Here is a 21,026-nt window from a genome sequence, read left to right as displayed (position 1 = left end):
GTAAGGAATATCAGACTCCCTCAGTTTGGCATGCCAGTGGTTGGACCACCTCTCAACCTGTCTCAAGAGAGACAGGTAGATGGACATCCACGCTCACTTCTTCCCTGAGTTATAGACAGGAGAAACTCTCTTCAATCTGGGAATGGCCCAGCTCTTAGAACTTGTCTTGATCCATTGCAGAAATTCCTTGGCTATGTGAGTTGTCTCTATAATCCAGCATTATAAAAAAGACCACACTGGCCAATAAAAATGTGCTTTCGGTCTGCCACAAAGGAGACGGGCATGTCCCTGGTGGCAGCTCAGAGACAGAGCTGCCAGGGATATCGCAGCATGCGGCAATGCAACCAACTCTCCAGGCTACAAAAAGTGTCCTTTAACCATCCCTGCATGCATCCCGATGAACTCAAATCATTATTTCAAGAAATACTTATTCGGTACCTACTACAGGCAAGTCACAGAAGATACAGTAAGAAATAAGACAAAGACTTGAGGTTTTTAAAGTTCTATACGAGAGGCAGAAATAAACAGGTTGTTTTAATATAATCTCATAAACATTAGGTTAAGGAAGTGTGAGAGTTCTGGGAGTGGCTGGAGAGGAGGACAGAAAGGTAAGCGGGGGCGGGGGGGGGCACCTGGTCCCCAGGGGCAGCAGGGATGAACCCAATCCCCATCAGACTCCAGGGCGGTGTGGAGCACTGCAAGGGCTGCCAAAAGTACAAGGGGCATGAATCGCCCGTGGTGTTAATGAAATACCCTGTAAATGCCAAACAGGCAGAAGGCAAAACTTCTCTCTCCTCAAGAGATCTTGATTCCTGCTTCCACGGAGCATCTGATTAATTCCTTTCACCATCAAAATCAATAAGAGCTGAGACAAGAGACACGCGGGGGAAGCATCCGTTTCTGCAGTCAGAAAACCAAAATTAGACCAATTACATTGTTCAAGAGCCTAGATTTCGTGGTGAGAGGCACCATATGAATAAACCAATGATTGATAGATACATCTAACACGAGCACTGAGCAAAGCAGTGAGGAGGTAAAGAGTTTCTCTTGTTTGGGAATAGCTTTTGGTTTTATCACAGGTGGGGACTCAGATCTTATTCACATGCTACTCCCATCCTCTGCTGCTTTGAACTTCCTCTGTCACTGGGAAAGAGACATGCATGGAATTTCAGAGTTAAAATCTTAGAGATCATCTAGCCAGTTACTCGTTTTACGGGTAAAGATGCCGAGGTTCAGAGAAGATAAATGCCTTGCCCTGCTGGTTATTGACAAAACCAGAATTAGAACTCCAGTCCTGAACTCAGCTGAGTGCTTGTCCCACTAATCCCTGGTGAGCCTAGAAACCTGCACCAGACAAGTATTTATTTGAGGAAGATTATGATTTGCTTAGAGACCTGATTTTCCTTCAATACCCCTCTCTCTCTGAGAATCTGTGTCACCAAACATAGCTATCAGGGCAAAAGCTGTAGCTATTTAAAAGTTTTCAGCCTGGCTTGTTACAGGGATGAAGGCCAAGGCACAAATGTGCAAAAAGAGAAAAAGAAGCCATTGTCACCAAAAGAGGGTGTTTCCCAAGTTCACAGTATATGTGCATGTGAGGGTGTGTGTTTGTATGTGTCCCTGCATGTTTCGACATGTATATATATGTATGTGTAAGGAGGAGTGCTGTGTACGTGCGTATGTGTGTCTGAGAGTTGTGAGTATGTGCGTACATGTTTGGGAGGGTCTTGTTTGTGGATGTGTATGGACGTGTCTTTGCCCATTACGGCTGCTATAACAGAGCACCACAGACTGTGTAGCTTCTAAACAACAGAAATTTATATTTCACCATTCTGGAGGCGGGGAGGTCCAAGATCAAGGTTGCCAGCATCTTCAATGTCTGGTGAGAACTGGTTCATAGACAGCTGTCCTTTTGCTGTGCCCCACACGGTGGAAGGGACTAGGGAGCTCTTTTCTGAGCCCACAAATCCCATTCGTGAGGGCTCCACTCATGATCTAACCACCTTCCAAAGCTCCCCCTCCCACCTTCCATCACACTGGGTGTTAAGATGTAACATGAATTTGGGGAGGGGGTACAAACATCCAGTCTAAAGAAGTATCATATATGTGTGTGCATGTGTTTGTGAATGTGACTGTGTGTATATGTGCGTGTATATTTATACATTTTTTAAAATCTACCTTATATTTATGGGGGGTAGGAAGAGAATAGAATCTTCAAAAACTGCTCTGAACTGCCTTTACAAAGTTATGCATCTATCTCAAGAGAGAGTTACTGGGGGGGTCACTGGTCTGGCAGCCCTTTTTAATGTCTGGTGGACAGAAAAAGGCACTGTACTACAGTTCTAAAGAGTAAACGGAAGCCTGAACAACGCATATAAGAAGCTTGGCATACCAAGTCAAAAATACTCAGGAGATTTCACTTCTGTCCATATTAGACAGAAATCATGCAAATACTTGTTGAGGTGAGCACGGAAATTCTATTCAGAAGGCTGTTCGTACCTGCACATAATGACCCACTGGGGAGGTGCTCGAGAAGAGCATTAGAGGGGCAAGGCGCAAGGACCCAAGCATCAACTCTGGCCGTATGGCTAATGCTGCCTCTTTTAAACACTGGCCTGGAATCATGCAATTGTTTGAACTTCCTGGCTGGCCTCATCATGACCTCAGGAAATGGCCTACACTGTGTCCTCAGGAAGAAACTTGCAGGACACATCACTGCTAGGACACTCTGCTGTATCACCCCGCTAACGCACTAACAGTTCAATGCACTTGTCTTCCTAAGGGCCAGGTACCTGCCCTTTACAAGTCCTTCTGAAAATGATGTTACCTTTTCTCACATTTAAAAAAAATGGGTGACATTTTTTCAATTAGCATTTTTTTTTTTTTTGACATTCTGACACCGTGATCTTCTTCATTAGACTGTAAGATCTTTGACAGCAAGGACCATGCTTTTTTTCTTATATCCCCAAGACCTGGCATGGTGCATGGCATATGTTTAAGTGAATGGAGATACTTCTTAATATATGTCTGAGGAGCATGGAGACTGAACTTTGACCACAAAAGAATGAAGATTTGTTCTTAAGATGATGCAACAGCATTTAGGTAAGTCTCCCAAGTCACTTAACTACAGGCCGATACACTGAGCTACTTGCTAAAAGCTTAACAAGGAGTGTCTGGGGCAAGGATTTGAGGAAGACTTCCTTGGGACACCAGTGAATTCAGAGTCACAAGCGGCTGAAAGCAAGAAGAGCATATTTAAATAGACATTTCCTGCTGAACCAGACAAGCATTTGGCTTTGGCTACAGGATTAAATCCCTTAGAAGGATCTCCAGCCTAGCGATTCACCATCTTGAAACCCACGACAACCCACATTTTCTCTTGGCATGGGCATGGCCTCAACTTAATGAGAAAGGTAGCCAGTAATGCCTCTGGCTCAAATACTGAAGATTACACATAAAGGATTATTAAATCAAAATCTTCTGAGCTCATGGGGGAGGGGGGAAATTCTGCTATACTGGAAGTTTCTACTTTAAGCAAAATATCCTGAACTTTCATTGCAATTGTTTGGATCTTATCTCAATCCATTTCGTACTTTTGGACCATCAACACCCGCCTCCTAGGAATGTGTTTCTACCAACACACTTCAGCTGTGGAGCATGTTCAGTTAGAACAAGTTAAAGGAAGTCTTGTTGTGCACATGCACCTGGCCACTGGACCCCGAGAACTCTTCCAGACACCAGCTCTACAAAGCAGCCAACAACTGCAGGTACCTAAAAAGGGGGGTAGGAATCTCTGCGAACACTCAGGCTTCCCTGAAAGACGTAACCTAATAGAACTGACCAACTCTGCAGAGTTTTCTGCCAGGGAGTCATGTGGCCTAGCAGTCACCTCCTCTCTGCATGAACACGCAGGCTAGCGGCACGGAGGGCGGCAGGGGACAGGCTCCCTGGCAGGCAACCCTGACTTTCAGTCCTTCCTCTGTCTTCTTGGTTGTACAGTCTTGACCAAGGTGCGAACCAATCTGAGTTTTGGCTTTTTAATAAAAGAAAGTAGCTAAAAATATCAACTTCATGAGCTACTGTAAAGATTAAATGAGATGCTGTTGTTCAAGCCCCAAGAGCTGCCTCTGACACCGGGTAAATGATGGCTAGGATGACAACGAGGATATGGACGAGAACTGCCATTTCTGAGCCCTACAGATTCAGCACACTTTGGGGGAAAAAATCTCACCAAAGGGTTTGTGACAGAGTCTGCAATTCCAAATCATCCTCACCAACGGAGTGAAGACACAACTTCCCAAATATTTCAAACCTTTTCTAAACAACAATAAAAAGGTTCCCGGAATTGGTAGGCACAAAAGACGTCACAGAATTTTGGAGTCAAATGCTTCCCCAGCTTTGATACTTAACCAACTGCGAAAGTTATTTATTACCCAGCATCTTCTGGGTCCTCTTCATCTAAAAGAAATACTTCACACACACACACACTCTCTCTGGTGAATAGTCCCCTGGAGGACTTTTTTTTTCTGAATTAGCTTAGGAATCTCTACACATAATCACAGAAGATACTACTTAATAAGACTAAAATTGAGTTTGTCAAAGATGACTAGATAATATATTATAGACTGCAAATTTAGCACTAATTTCGAAACCCTCACACATTAGCGAGTCCTACAAATTCATTTATTTGTAAACTGTACATCAAGGAACAAAGCATCTATTGACAGCAAAGCTATTTTGGAGAAAATTTGCCTCCCCACAGAAATAAATGTATTTAAAACAGCTATTGACCAGGCTCCCGGCATTTAGGAAACCTTCTGAATTTGGATTCTGAAAGTGCATTTATAAGTGGCCTGTAGCTGTCTCTTTTTATTACCTATTTTCAATGAAGGATATGAACTTCTAAAACAGAGCACCTGTGTTAAAAAGGTTACTACTCTACTGTGAGCCTGGTAGGGGCCAGCAGCACTGCTTCTCGGCCCTGAGTCGTGGATTCCAGAAGACTGCACATGAGCAAGCACGAAGCCCTGACCTCTAAAGGGCCCCCATCCTGAGCCAAGGTCTTTAACAGAGCCAGGGCAGAAAAGCCTGGGGTGTGCAATCAAATCACAGAGTCACAGGTACAATCTGGACAGAGCCAAGCCTTTCAAGAGCACTCCGCCACAACCCAGCTTGGGACATATGTTGACACCTGGAATCAATCATGTGTGCCCAATATTATAGCAGAGCCCCACACGCAAGAATCTAGGCTGGGAAGAAAAGCAGAACATTTCCCCCCATGGCTGCATGCCGAGTTGGGCCTGGAAGACACAAACACCCAGAAAGGCGGAGTTCCACCTCAGTTGGCAGGTACCCCTACCATGGACGTCCTCACCTGACAATCCGTTCACACCGTGGTATAATGAGGTGGGATAGTTGATGGCCGCTTAAATGCCAAGTCAAAAGAACACAGGTTTTTGAAGTCAGCCCCAAGCCGGATGAATTTTGACCCTGGCTCTTCTTAGCTCTATCATCTGGGCAAGTGACAAAAACCTTCAGAGTTTTCATTCCACCAAGTGCAGAAAAAGGGGTAGTAAGGTCCACCTCACCGCAGTGCTGTGGTAAAGGAGCTAACTGACATAGAAACACCCACTTCATTCCTGTCATACCAGCAGACACTCAGTCTTTAATTCATCCTTAAAACAAGCCACGTGACAGCATACAAAATCCACAGCTTTATGCAACTGAACAAACAAATATACAAAACAGAGTAAAAGGAATACACTAGAATCTTAGCCACCCTACCCTTCTGTGGGGGGCTTAGAAGTTTTTTTCCTCCTTTTCCAAATTGTTTTAAGAAGAAAATGTGACTTTGTAATATCAACAGTTTATAGTTTTTGTAAAAGGGAGCTGTAAAACAGGTTTTGAAAGAGACAGTTTGTCTGAAGATGGGTGGTTCTTATGACAGGAAAACAAACCAGCACGTTCTCCGAGCAGCCAGGTTCGGTCACCATACCTCACAGGGGACACAAACAGGAGTCAAGGGAGTATTCTGGAGAGCCTCAACAGGACTCACTGTCGCGGGCTGCACCCACTAACAGGAAGCACATAGCTAGCGGGCCTCCCAGGATACTGGAGACGGTCCATACCCTCTGGGCATCCTTCTGGGAGCCACCTTAGAATGGGGCTCTTCTCAACCCAAGTATTAGAAGCCATTCAATGTACTGCAGCCCAGGCACTGGCCTTGGGACCTCTGGAGCTTGTTAGACCTGTGGAACTGCAGGTGGCCGCAACACCCACACATGCTGCGTGAGACTGTGGCAGCAGGGGACTACACCGGGGCGCCAGCCTCTCAGATTCTGGACACACAAGCTGCCTGAAGCCACTGCCTGATACACACCCTTTGAACTGCAGCTTCTCACTGATGTTGGGCTCTGGTAAAGACTGAATGTCTGACCACTGAAGCACCTTTTGTGACCTTGAGGCCTGAGGGGACCATCATTGCCTGGGTTCTCACAAATCCCACTAATAAAACTGGACAAGCCCAGCAGAGTTCCATCATCAAACGGACATGGCACATCCAAGACCGATGCAGGCCAGGACCCCAAGGTATCAGTGGACTCAGGAGCAGTTGTTAAACCTGCCAGAGGAAACGGAGCATCCTAGGGGACCTCCCCTAGCCACTTGGGGACCACAACTTGAAGAGGTTCTGGTTGAAAGCCTGGCCTGGTTGACGAATGGTTCTGCAAAACTGAAAGCTGGAGGAGCCCACGGGGCCGCCACGGCTACCCACCACATGGACGGCCACCTCTTAATGGAAACTAGAGGAGGAAGCTTTACCCAACGGACTGCATGCAGTGGTGATGACTGTGCAAGCCACCCCCACCTAACACACCTCACTAAATCTTTACTGATTCCTGGGCCATGGCAAATGGTCTAGCCATTTGGTCAGGAGACTGGCAACTAAAGACTATTAAGGCCCGGGGGCAGATAAGGGGGTCACAGAAAGGCACAATACCAGAATTCCCCTGGTAGTGTTAGGAACTTCCAAGTCCCCTGTACTGGTGGGTGAGGTTATAGGACATCCGAAGTTTATACAGGATGTAACCTCCTTGTCTGGACTGAATGATGAGGCTGGAAGTCTTGGGTGAAACAGCTAGAGAAATGGGTTTCTGAGGAGGTGCTGGCCCCTGGTTTAGGACAGAGGGATTAGATGGCCATCCTTGGATACTCTACACCTGAAGTGACACAGAAACATCTCCTGCCTCAGGATGCATGGGAGTAAGGCAGGAGAGGGGACACTGATCTCTCTCTCTCCCCACCCAAGACCCATAGTGATGTCTGGATTGATAATACCTTCATCAAAATCAGCACTGCTGTTGCAAAGGGAGATGACCAGAAACAAAACTGGATCTGACAGCCAAAGATCCCTTTCACCTCAGACTCCCGTCTTGGTGGCCTGGCTAATCCACAAAGACACAGGATTTCCTCAGCCCGTCAGTGGACCCACCCATCAAGTGAGCCCACTGATACAAGTTAAGGTGCAAGATCATTCCAATGTCCTCTGCTTTAATGTCACCTGTAACGTGATTAGAAAGGACCCCTCGTGCCATAAGGTGCTGCCAACTCATACAGGCAATTTGGGCAGAAGCCGATGTGTACATTTCTTTCTTTCTTTCTTTCTTTTTTTTTTAAAGATTTTATTTATTTATTTTTGACAGAAAGAGACAGCCAGCAAGAGAGGGAACACAAGCAGGGGGAGCGGGAGAGGAAGAAGCAGGCTCCTAGCAGAGGAGCCTGATGTGGGGCTCGATCCCAGAACGCTGGGATCACGCCCTGAGCCGAAGGCAGACGCTTAACGACTGAGCCACCCAGGCGCTCCCGATGTGTACATTTCATCTTCACGCCACAAGCTGGCAACAACAGGCAGAGAGAAGGCATAACTGAATTAATCAATGGCATAACAACCACACCATGATGGAGGTCACTTATTCTCCCCTGGAGTATGTTTCTCTGTGGACCTTAAGAGGTAATGGAATGCATTTCCCCTGAAGAAGAGTCTTGCTGCCTCAGGGTCCTAGAACCCACTGTCCACATGATAACTGTGTGGCAGGTTGGAGGGTAGCCATCTGCCGGCTCATCACAGGGCAGCAGGTGACATCCTTCCCAAGGGGCAGACTAATGACTGGTTCCATCTGACTGTCCAAGTCTGAATACCAGAATAGCATACAGGCCCTAGAAAAGATAATACACAAGCTAGACAAGCTGGTGATGAGTAACTGGACTCTCCTTCATTAGCTTCTGGCATTAGCTTCTTGCTGTATGGACATCCACGATTTGGGGAAGGTCAAGACAGAGCTGAGAAAATCCACACACTGTTATCAGTGAAATCACAGTCCCCATTAATACTCATTCTTTGACCTTTTTAGCTGGCTACACCCTGATTCCTGGGGTTCCTGTCTGAGAGGCATTCCCCAGAGAGGTCTGATCATCCTCCTTATAAGGTACTATTAGTGGCCATGACCACATGCCATCTCATTTGGGCAGGGACGCTCTGATCACACCCAGACCACATAGGATATCCCTCCATCTCCATATTCAGGGTAGCCATTTTCTTATCCAGTGTGACATGCTTTGTTTGTTCATTCTTCCTGGCATCAATGAGAGCTGAGGGTGGATGACTAAGGAAGTATCCCAGGACAACCAATGGGTTCTCTGGGCCTGGATCATCCCTTATACGGAGGCCAGGTGCCGAGCTGTCACTTGGCCCCAGATTCTTCTTCCTTATTAGGAGAATTTGTTCCCTCTTCTGGGTAGGCAGCAAATTTCCTTGCATTAAGTGTGTTATATGGCACCTGGCCAGATCCATTAGTATATCTGGCCCACCACCCCCCGCCTTCTCCTCAAGGAGGGAATGGGGCCTTTGCCAACAGAAGGGTATGTGCAGTTCAGGCCCCTAGTGCCAGCCAACCGGAGGGAGCCACTGGCCAGGAGAGACTGGCCCACACTATAGACACTTGCTGCTGATCTTGCTGCTCACTTCTTCTTTCTGAGTAAAGAGCTGTTCCGACGAGCACTTTGTGTGTTGACTTGGAGCCCCCAAGTTGGCACTGCTATGCTCTTTACCATCCTTCATGCAGTGGGAATCCTCACCTGGGATTGTTAGCTGGATCTTCCTGCTCCACACATAACAACATGTCAGGTAGCAATAACTCCTCTCTAGAAACACAAAGCAGGGTACAAAAAAGAGAGATGTGGGCAGAATAACAGAAGATGAAGCTGGGTCACATAGAGCCTTTAAGATGATGTAAAACCATTAGATGTGTTCTACTGTGATGAGTACAGTTGGGGGGGTGGTGCGCATGGTCACCTACCTTGTGTGGACAGTCTCAAGGCACACCTTCCAGGGTTCCTAGCACCCACGGGAGGCTGCCTCCCTGAAGGAGTAGTCAGCTGTTCCATCGTCGGGTCATCTCAGAAGACAGACACCACTGACACATTATCAAGTGCCTTTGCGGAATCTTTATTCCAACCTCTTGATGCTACTGGAAATAATACCTTCCTCAGTATCATGGTGAAGCATAAATGAAAAAATCCACGTAAAATGCTGAAAACAGTGCATGCCATATTCACGTAATAAAAGTTTATTATTTCACCACACAGTACAATATACAAATGAAGTTTATTGTAAACACAGACAGAGCCTTGCCTTTATTTCCATTTCAGATTTGCGATAAAGTCTACACTTTGTAACATAGTTCTTGCCATACTCCTTTAGTTACTGTCTTAGTTCAGGCTGGTGTAACACAAATACTGTAGACCAGGTGGTTTAAACAAACATTTATTTCTCACATTTCTGGAGGTTGGGAAGTCCAAGATCAAGGTGCTTGCAAATCCGCTGTCTGACTTGTAGAGAGCCACCTTCACGATGCATCCTCACATGGCCAAGACAGAGAGACAAAGGACGAAAAAGAAAGGAAGAGAGAGAAAGAGACAGAAGGGAAGCAAGCTCTCCCGTCTATTGCCATAAGGCTACTAATCCCATCATAAGGGCTCCACCCTCATGATATAATTACCCACAAAGGCCCAATCTCCAAATACCATCACGGGGATTAGGGTCAATATATGAATTTGTAGGGGGGGCCGCAAACATTTAGTCTATAAGTTACCCCATGACCATCCTCTGTTAACAAGAGAGTAGGAAATTCATATTTTTCTGCCAAAGCAGATACAATTTCACTCTGCTGCCCATAAAAATATTACTAAGGCCTTGGAGCTCTCATGATAGCTTTTAATGCTGATTCAAAGCCCAAGCCCCAGGGATAGTCATTTCCCCCGGGGACGTTGTTTGGAGCTCTCCAGGCTTCCTGGGCCCCCGTAAGAGCAGCTTCCGCATTTATACACCAGCACGCATTTGTGAGGCCACACATTTCACATAGCCCATCACAATGAGAATACAAAAATCTTAAAGAGGATTTCAGAAACCTATTTCATACCTCAAAACTCTTTTAAAAGCATCAGTGAAGAACTGAGAAACTTTGAATTTTGTTGTAATCAGTTTCTTATATGCTTCATGAGAAAGTTTTAAGACAACACGATCTAGTTTAATGAAGACATGAAGATGACATATTTGCTGGACTCAAGAAGGCCAAGAGAAGCCATTTATCAAAGATCCTGGTTGGAGTTGTTTAGAACTACCATTCGAATGTCCACTAGGTGCTAAACCCTTATTCATTCTTTTTTAATTCTTAACACAACGTGCCCAATACATATTATTAACTCCATGCTACAGACAAGTTAATGGAAATACAGAGCAGTGACATCATTTGCTCAGAATAACAGCAAAGCTAGGTCTCAAACCCTTGGCTCTGATTCCAAGGCACACACTCTTTCTTCTGTTAGACGCTGCTTCCCAGAGCAACAGTCGTCAGGGAACCATATCCTTTATGTGAGCATGGAGATGCTCATTTGATTTAGGAAAAAAAATAAATGTTCTTCATCATGAAATGTATTCACTTAGGTCTATAAGAGACATTCATTCTTCACCAATGCAGAGGAAAAATGAAAGACTTTTCCCTTATGGGCACCACTTACCAAGTTTCATGGATCATAATTAATGCCATTTGAAACAGGGGCCTAAGGTTAATGAGTGAGTGAGAGAAAGAGGAAAAGTAATGTAGGGGAGAGGCATTAAAAAGGCACTACAGAGATGGAAGGGCATGGATAGAAAAAGTATTAAGAAAACAGAAGTGTTTTTGTGTTCTGTTTCCCTTGAAATATTAGAAGTAACTTCCTTATCAGCAAGACTCCTGAGACAGACCTCTGAAAATGTCTTTCAAGGCAAAGAAATGAGGCCCTACACTATCCTACACTATTTGGGGGGTTTCTATATTAACTTAAGCCTTGCAAATCCAATAAGATTTCCAGACAGAATCCCAGGAGACCTTGCTGTCTCCAACATCAGCAGGAAGATTTACACTAACCGAATATGCCTTTTCACGGGGCCCGCTCAATTGGCTCCATCTGTCTAAATAGGATTCTAACACAGAGACTGGGAATAGAAAGTAGGAGCTGGTCCAGTGGGTGTCGGTGGACACTTCTGCACGGACACAAGTTGCAGATCCTGATTGGTATTTAAAAATGCTCCGGGATGAAGCAGATCTTGGTGTTAAAGAGAAAGCAGATAAACCAAAACGTATCAGCCCACAGATCCACAAAAGGGGAGAAGATGCCAGAAGCAGTCAACAACAAAGATTCTGAACCCAGCTACAGAAGAGTCTGCTGTTTGCTGATGGGAAACACATGCGTTGTTGTACAGAGAAACCCGCTTCTGATCTTCTGAGTGTATTCTAGGTACTAAAAGAAGATGACAAAGGATGCTTTATGGCTCTTTCCAGATGGACCACAGAATCTTGCCGCACCAAGTTGAAAGACGTTCAATAGGAATCTGAGTCCCAAACAACCATTCATGTTCTAATCACAAGCTATCAATGTTTCATCATCCTGTTGTATCTTACCCTAAACAGTTTCAAATCCTCAGATCCTACCAAAGTCACGAGCAAGTGGGTGGGACACAGCACAAATGCAGAGTATAAACAGCTCAGAAGGACAGTGAGATGCTACCGTGTCTCCCAGCAGAGGGGGTGGCTCTGAGGGAAAGAAGCAGGACCCGACTGGACACTAACTGGCTATATAACTGTTACATCACACTCCTAAGTCACGTCTTCAAGGAGACATGAAATACACTGTCCAGCGAGAAACAAAGCCCATTTCCCACATTTCACATTGTCAGTGTAACTAGCTCAGTCTCGCACTTGGCCATCATTCCTTGCAACTCTCTAGAAGTTAAATACTTCGTTCCAGGGGTTTCGGGTAGGTGCTGCACAGCCAGAAAGGCACAGGCTCTCACAGAGATCTTGTCTGATGCACATCTCAATTATAAACTGTTCTGAAGTTGCTACTGGGTCTTACAAAGTCCAGGGGGAAGCAGGTAGGGTAAGTGAAAGCCCTAGTCACACACGAACGCAAAACAATTATTTTGAGTCATTAAGTGTGACTCTCCCTCATCAGGTGGTTCACCAGTATGGGCCAATCAGACCATCCCAGTGGCTGGTAAACGGTCACTAGGACCCTGTGCCTCCCTGTGATCCAGCAGCTACACAGCGGAGAGCTCGCTGGGGGAGAAGAACCCAGTCCGGGGAGGATGACCAGCCAGCACGGTTCTGAGTGGCTGTGCTCTTACCCCACCCACAGGCAAGGAGCCAAGGGATAAGAGTCCCACTTGCACTTCCCATCCGATGTCATAACTACCTTGAATAGCCGAATTCGTTATTCATTTACTCCACAAAGCCTGACCGAGGTTACTGTGTGCATGAGACGCTGCACTGGCTCCTTGAGATGCAGATGAACAGGCACAGGCTCCCTGATGTCCTGCACTCATAGAATGAAGGGCAGGGAAAGCCAATATAAGCAACAACCGTGGCCCAGCAGCACTGTCAGGACAGCAGCAGAGAGGAAGCCTGGAGCACAACAGGAGCACTAACCTAAACTGAGAAAGAACTAGCCAAGACAAAGCAAGGGCAGCTGGACTTGTGAGGCAGAAAGATCCAATTCGGCTGGTGTCTACGGAGCTGGGGCTGATGGGAGAGCAAGAGATGAGGCTGGAAGGAAGCCAGAAAATGAGTGTCCTTGTAGGCCATGTAAAGGAGTAGGACTTGAGTCTAAGAGCAAAAATCTTTGTGTTCGAGAACAATCGCAGCTGTACCGAAGAGAATGGCCAAGAGGAGAGCAAAACTAGAGGCAATGAGGAGGGGGGTGGGGCGACGAGGCAGACAGAGGGAGAGATGGGGTCGTGAGCTACAGCAGCAGAGAGTCTGGAGAAGAGGGTACACTCAAAAGTATTTAGAAACAGAATTGATGGAGCCCGCATGTTGACTGGCGGTAAGGATGCAAGAGCATCAAAGATACTATTGCCTGGGTGCCTGACTTGGACCAGTGGGTGGATGTGAGCACCATTCCCTAAGATCTGAGACAAAACAAACACAGGAGGAGGAAGAGTCCAAGTCCCATTGAGGACATACCAAGCTTTGAGGTACCTGCAGGGCAACCCAGTGTGGTCATCCAGGAAGGGGCTGAGCTAATGATGTCAGGAGAGGGGTTGGGGCAGGAACACAAATTTGAGTGTTACCCATCTAAAGATGACAAGCATGGATGGGATCACCCAAGGACAATGTGAAGGGAGAAGAGGAGAGGAGGGAAGTGGAGGGAAGGGAAGGAAGAGGCCGAGGTCAGAACTGTGAGGTCACTCACATTTAGGGCTGGTTGGCTGGGGGCCTCTGCTGAGGAGTCCTAGAGAAAGACAAGAAGAAGAGGCTAAGTACCAACCAGGAACGCCTCAGTGATCAATAGCCTCAACGCCTAAAACCTGAACAGGATCTGATTAGTGGGGCCAGGACCGCAAAGGCAAGGGGTAAGGAGGGGAGAGGAAATCCTGCGGGGAAAATTAAACTTACTCGATGTTCAGCTCTAAGAATAGATTACAGCAGACAGAAACCTTATGGGTAGCTTCTTGGTCAAACAGGTTGAGGGACCATCCCAGAGAAAGATAAGGGAAGCCACAAATGTAAGCCATATTTGTAATTTTAAATTTCAAGTAGTTACATTAAGAAGTAAAAATAAATAGAAGAAATTATTCTAATACATCTTTTATCTAACCTAATATATCCAAAATATTATCATTCACAAGGTAATCAATATAAAAAATTATGAATGAGACATTTTACTTTTTTTTTTTTTTTTTTTGGTATTAAGTCTCTGGAATCTGGTGGGTCCCTTACTCTCACAGCACATCTAATTCAGACTGACCACCTTTCAAGTGCTCGGGAGCCACATGGAGCTGGTGGCCACCATATTGGATAATGCAGGGTTTACAATTTGTATACAAACAACTTACCTTTCCCCAAATCTTATTTAAACAAGTAAAAAACCCTGAGGAAGTATATGATCAACGGGAGCTCTCTAACAGGTCTAGGGAGCAAGCAGGATATCAAATCCACATGAAGAATTGAGACAACTGGGGAGCCTTCAACACTGTCACAAAAGGAAAAGAAGTTGGGGACAGGACGAGCTCATGCTCACTGCTGAAGAGTAGCACAGACGGTGGGAATGTGAAAGGGAGATGAGCTGGTTCCCTGGGAGGAGTAAGTCAATAACAGCATCTCATACATGGAGTACTGCATGTCCCCCTCCAGGGACGTGGGGGAGGGTTGCAACTCGCTCGTGGAGAGAAGCCCCTCCCCGGCGACATCAACACCAGCTGAAAAATTTCTATCTGGAACTTTTCAAAGTCTTTTAGTCATGTCTTCACATCACCTTGCAAGGACATATGTGATCTCCTCACCATCAGGACAGTAACGGGACTTGGCGTCCCTGCTCTCTATCCCCACCTCAGCAGCAGCAAGAGGAAGAGCAGACGGGGGGCATCAAATCGCCCAGCTCAGATCACCTGGCATGCCAGGAATCACAGCCAGCAGCCCAGCTCACTTTTGCAGGCCTCACTTTTCCAGGTTTTGGACCTCACCACTGTACCTGAAACCAAGAATATTCCTTCTCTCTCTGAATAACCCCAAATGTTGTCAGTTAGAAACTCTCACCCCTAAGAGAGAAAAAAGGGTGAAATGTTGACACCTGGGCCTAAGGAATGGAAGCACGATTAACCATAATAATGGTTATACAGTTAATGCACCAGGCTTTAAAGACTGCTGACATTTGCTAGCTGTGTGACCTTGAGCAGATTGCTTGACCTCTGCAAGAGTTCTCTTATCTGAAAAATGGGGAGAATAACCATGCCAACCTCAGGGAGACCTGTAAGGATTCAAATGAGTTCTTGCATTAAACTGAGTGTATTAGAAATTCAAATGAGTAGAACTGGGCCTGGAACATGCTCAGAAGTATATAAGTGATTCTATTATTCTTTGCATCACCCTTGGGTGTTCCACAAGTGGTAGCTATTATTATTGCTATTAAAATCTCTACTCCTTCTTCTAAAGCTTCCCTCAGCTATTACCTCATTCTGTTGGCTTTTGCTGTCAATGCCACTCTACCAATCCACTACGTACCACACACAAAAGCGCACTCACATGCTCACTTCGATCTGATGCCCCCCCCAGGCACCTGAGGTTCCCCCCCTTCCCATTCTTAGCTCAATGGTACTGTACATACTAACTATGTGCCTGTGTGTTTGTCACGTTCCCTACAGCGCTGCTGCTTAAATATTAACGTGCAGATTGATCCCCTGGGGACCCTGCTAAAATAAGCTCGTGCACCCCCAACAAATTTCCAGGTGATGTGAACACTGCTGGTCCACGGCCATGATGCCAGGAGCACTGCTATAGACCCCAGGGTCCTCCAGAGCCTGGAGATGTTGGCTCTTCGGGTCTCCTGCCCTCCCCTCAGTCCCTGGTTCGTGGCGGATGCTCAACGAACTCCGGCTGAACTAACTGGAAACCATGCCACCCATTCCTGGAACTCTGGCGCCTCCTTTGTAGCTCACCCACACATCCAGAATCTTGTGAGGTACTCTGAGGTCAAATGACTATTCTCAACCATAATCACCCCCATATTAAATTCACCCAGAAAACTCTGCTTAGTCAGGAGCAACTCTGGGGTGTGAAAACGCTATATGCAGGGTCACCCTCTCTCCGGAGAGGGTGACATCATGTGTGCACACAATTACAAGTAGAGCAGAGCTAGCCAACGAAGCTCTCGAGGAGTCAGTCATGCTGAGAAATTCTCTGTGCACGAATGAACGCTCCCTGCACTTGGAGTGGACAGGCCATTCCCGTCTGCCTCTCCACCTCCTGGCATACACAGGGACACATGTGCCCCAAGCTGACTAGTATTGGGGAGAGTATCAGGCAAACAAGACTTTCTTTTACAAAAGTGTACTTTTCTTTAACCACCTTGGCGAGGAAGCATAGGGGAGGAGAGAACGTACCCCATCCGCATTTAAAGCCTGCATTTAAAGCCCAGCTTTTGGTGCCCCTGGGTGGCTCCATCGCTTAAACAGCCAGCTCTTGATTTTGGCTCAGGTCATGGTCTCAGGGTCCTGGGATGGAGCCCCGCATCGCACAGGCCTCCGTGCTCAGTGGGGAGTCTGCTTCAGGATTCTCTCTCTCCCTCTGCCCCTCCCCCTGCTCATGGCGCACTCTCTCTCAAATAAATAAATCTTAAAAAAAAAAAAAAAAGCCCAGCTTTCACTTATGTATTTCTTAAGTTCTTACTACACACAAGGCACCATACCAGGGTCTGAGAAAATGCAAAATTCTCTGCCCTCACTGAATGACCGTCTCACGGAGAAAGACAGAGGATACACTCATACACACACACACACACAAAACACGGTCAGGAAAGCTAAATGTTCAGATGGGAAAATAAAGCAGGACAAAAGAACAGTGTCGGGATGGTCAGGCTGACATTGGAAGGCAGCTCCGAGCAGATACAATTTCAGCAGAGATGTGAAAGAAGGGAGGGAGTAAGCCACGCAGAGATCTGAGTGAAGAATGTTCCAGGCATGTTTAAGCAAGAGCAGGAAATCTGGTGTGGCTGGAACACAATAAGTGAGGCAGAAAGAGGAGCAGTGAGACATGCAAAACCAAGAGGGCCAAACGGTAGGGCCCATCACCCGCGGGAAGAGATTCAGATATCTTTTTCTGAGTAAGATACGAACGTCCTGGATGGCTCACGTGCAGAGGAGTGGTGTGACCTAACCCAGACTAAAGTCACTGCAGCTGCTATACAGAGAAGAGAGAGTGGGGAGGCAAATGGGGTGCAGGGTGAGCAGCGTCAGATCAATGGTCCAGGTGATCGAGAGGGTGTGGGCAAGGGGGAGGACAGAGATCCCAACAGGATTTGCTGATGGAATGGAGGGAAGAACAGAGGCAAGACCTTGGTTTGGGCCCTAAAACTTGGTGTGGTATGCAGAATAATGGCCCCCAAAGATATCCATATTATCTCCAAACCAGTGAGTATGCTAGCTCCCCTGGCAAAAGGGACTTGCATGCAGTTAAGTCATGGAGCTGTCGATGGAGAGATTATCCTGCATTATCTGGCTGGGCCCGATATAATTGCAAGGGTCCTTATAAGAGAAAAATGGAGGCAGGAGGCTCAAGTAAGGCAAGGAGATGTGATGATCAAAAGAGAGGTCGGAGTGATGCAGGGCAAGGATCCGTGGAAACCGAGCAGCCTCTGGAAGCTGGAAAAGGCAAGGAAGAACGGATTTTTCCCTTCGAGCCTCTAGAAGGAATGCAGCCCTGCCAATCCGTTTTAGACTTCTGACCTACAGAACTGTGAAGTAATGAAATTTATGTTTCTTTAAGTTGGTGGTGATTTGTTACAGCAGCGATAGGAAACTACTACACCTGAGTTCACTGTGATGCCTTTACTGAGACAGAGAGCGGTGGGGAAGCGGCTGGAATCAGGAGCTCTGTTAGGTCATGCTGGATTTGAGGCGCCCATTACCTATCCAGGTGCAGATACCAAGTAGGTAGATGATAACCGGTCCTGCAGCTGCGAGGGAGATGGGAGCTGCATGTGACCTTGAGCAAGTCCCTTAATTTCTCTGAGTTTCAGGGTCTTCTGTAAAAGAGGAGTTATATGTTCTTTATCTCAAGGATCAAAGGAGACATTTTATACAAGTGTTCAAAGAATGCCACTAACATAAGGCATTTATTATTCCTAGAAATCAGCCTCTAATCCAAAAGCAATGGGAATCATTTTTCAGAGACTTTCTAAAGTCTTCTGTCTCCACAAAGCTCATCATATCCCAGGAAGCTCCACGGAAAGCAGTGAGCAGTACGTGGGGTGAAAAATGGCCACAATTCTCAAGGAAACCCCAGATCGCCTGGGGCATTCCCAATTAATAGAGCCATAAGGAAATCCCACCCTCCCCACTCTCACCGCCTGCTACTCTCTCCCCAAATCCAGCCTGGCCAGCCTGACTGTGACTAGGTCATGGCCAATGGCCAAGTAATGAGATGAGGATTCCCTTTCCTGCTAAATTATTAGTGAGTTTTAAAGAGTCTTAGAGCCCAGAGAAATCAGTCCAAACCCCCACCAAATGCAGGACCCATTTATTTATTCATTGCATGATGATTTGCTGAGCACTGGAAGAACCAGGCCCCATCCTGGGTAGAGTGGAAAAGGGCAGCGAGGTACTCACAGAACTTATTCCTCCTACAACCTCTCGTCCACCCTGGGAGGGAGGCATTTGCTCTTCACGAGGCTCTGGAATCCTACAGATCCACCGCTTAGGGTACCCTTGGGCCAATTCCCAAATCTGTCTGCATCTCAGTTTCGTCATCTATAAAATCAGGATCATGATTCCTGGAAAGCATTTAGCGTAAGACTTGGTACTCATTAAGGGCCCAATAACTGGCCACTTTAATTGTTATAGTTATTATTGTTCAAGTATCATCTCATTTCTTTTTATAAACAGCCTAAAATATGTCTCCCTGAAATATCCAATATGACAGCCTAACTAAAATCCCTCCTTCTCCAGACAGCCCTAAAATACTTGAAGGCACATTTTATCACTCCTCTTCATCTTTCTTCTAGGGTACATACACCAAATTCCTTTACCAGCCCTCACAGAACCCAGCTCCCTGAACTTCACTGCCTATTCTTGCATATATTATGTTTGGCTACAGCCCTCTTAAAATGTGGTCCTCAATGGAACATCGTGGTCCGACCAATGTCAAGTATAATGGAACTGTTACAGAGAAATCTTTAGCATTAAAGGACTTAATAATCAGTGTCTCAATTACTCAGGAGCAGCAATTCCAAAGATCTGTGACTTGTTCTGGTGTGAAATTTCACTGAAGTAAAATTTGGATATTCCAGATGATGCACCTAGTGTTTGGGAGAGTTACTGAGGTTCCAAGGGCCCAGCATCTTTCTGCGCTGCAAATAAGATTTGGGGATTCCCGGGGGCGTCTGGGTGGCACAGCGGTTAAGTGTCTGCCTTCAGCTCAGGGCGTGATCCCAGCGTTATGGGATCGAGCCCCACATCAGGCTCCTCCTCTATGAGCCTGCTTCTTCCTCTCCCACTCCCCCTGCTTGTGTTCCCTCTCTCGCTGGCTGTCTCTATCTCTGTCAAATAAATAAATAAAATCTTTAAAAAAAAAAAAAAGATTTGGGGATTCCCTCCTTGTCCTGAGGCACAATAATGCCCATGACATGATTCCAAACTCAGGTGCTTGTGAAAACTTGACAACAAGCAAGAGAAGTTACTTCAGTAAAATGTATTCACATAAAAAGCTCTGCCCAGGAAACAAACATGATCCTTATAGAAACATGATCCTAATAGAAACATGATTACAGATAAACAAGGATCCAGATAAACATTTCCATGTTCACAAGTCTGGAGGTTTGTGGTGGCCTCTAATGTATCTTGCATAAATGTCAGACATCCTCTGTCTACGTATGAATATAGCTGAAGAATGCTCTAGGGCTTCTGCACAGGAAACAGCGCAGTGGGTACAGAACTGAATTAAGAGACAGGCCCCTGAGACCCAGCTCTGCCAGGCACTGCCTGACCTTGAGAAACTGCTACTCTTCTGGGTCTCAATCTCCGTGCCTAAAAAATGAGAGGTTGGATGAAGTCAGGGACTCTTAACCTACTATCCAAGGACAGACAGATCTGGGGAGATGTTTACCCACTGATGTTTTAAGGATATGAATCTGTACATTTTAGGGGTAAAAGAGCCATAGCATTTATCAAATTCTAGGCATTGCGGTAACTGCTTTATATAATAAAACCTGTAATTGCCAATATTTAAAAAGTTACTATGTGCTTTGGGGAGCCTGGGTGGCTCAGTCGGTTAAGTGTCTGCCTTTGGCTCAGGTCCTGATCTCAGGGTCCCGGCATGGAGCCTCCAGTCAGGCTCCCTGCTCAGTGGGGATCCTGCTTCTCCCTCACCCTCTGTCCTCCCCTCCCTCAACTCATGCTCACACGCTCTCTCTCAAATAAATAAAATCTTTTTTTTAAAAAGCTACTCTGTGCTTTATAAATATTATTTTACTGAATCATAATATTCCTATGCAGTAGGTACTATTATTACCCCACTTTATTGATAAGAAAGCTGAGATTCAGAAAGATCGGGTAACTTGCTTGAGGTCACCCAGCAAATAGCAGAAGTAGAATTTCCACACAGGTCTGAATCCACAGGGCCTGTTCTTACCCACGATACCACGCAGCCTCCCAACCAGCTCAGTAACTAGGTAACGAGACTAATTTGGATATCACACCACAGTGTGGAATTGTCTTTAATTTGACCACTCTTCAGGCTAGCACTTTCTCAAATCTCAGCACTGGTTGGCAGAGACTGTTCATTCAAATTAGCAGGCCCAGAGGCCAGACCAGCGCAAGTGACCCTGCCATTAGCAAACTTGCTCTCTCCAAGAGCTGATGATGCAGCAAAGACAGAATTAGGAAAATGCAGTTGGTCACACGTATAAATAAACCACGTTTTTAAATTTATGCTAATACT

At 46.1% G+C, this 21,026-nt stretch overlaps 1 protein-coding gene across 4 annotated transcripts in view; it reads right to left on the bottom strand.

Moving 5' to 3' along the window:
* Nucleotides 1-21,026, bottom strand: part of ST6GALNAC3 (ST6 N-acetylgalactosaminide alpha-2,6-sialyltransferase 3) — a 543,122-nt gene that overhangs the window by 477,418 nt on the left and 44,678 nt on the right. For 2 of the 4 annotated variants that reach the window (XM_034653712.1, XM_034653713.1), the window contains exon 2: nt 13,789-13,827. The exons of the other annotated variants lie outside the window; for them this stretch is intronic. In XM_034653712.1, coding sequence (XP_034509603.1) covers nt 13,789-13,827 — 39 coding nt within the window. The remainder of the gene's footprint in view (nt 1-13,788; nt 13,828-21,026) is intronic. 4 annotated transcript variants of the gene reach the window in all.

The sequence above is a fragment of the Ailuropoda melanoleuca genome, chromosome 2 (genome assembly GCF_002007445.2).
Source record: "Ailuropoda melanoleuca isolate Jingjing chromosome 2, ASM200744v2, whole genome shotgun sequence".
Classification (NCBI taxonomy): domain Eukaryota; kingdom Metazoa; phylum Chordata; class Mammalia; order Carnivora; family Ursidae; genus Ailuropoda; species Ailuropoda melanoleuca.
The sequence above is the reverse complement of the archived record's forward strand: the minus strand, read 5'-3'. Positions and strand labels throughout refer to the sequence as shown.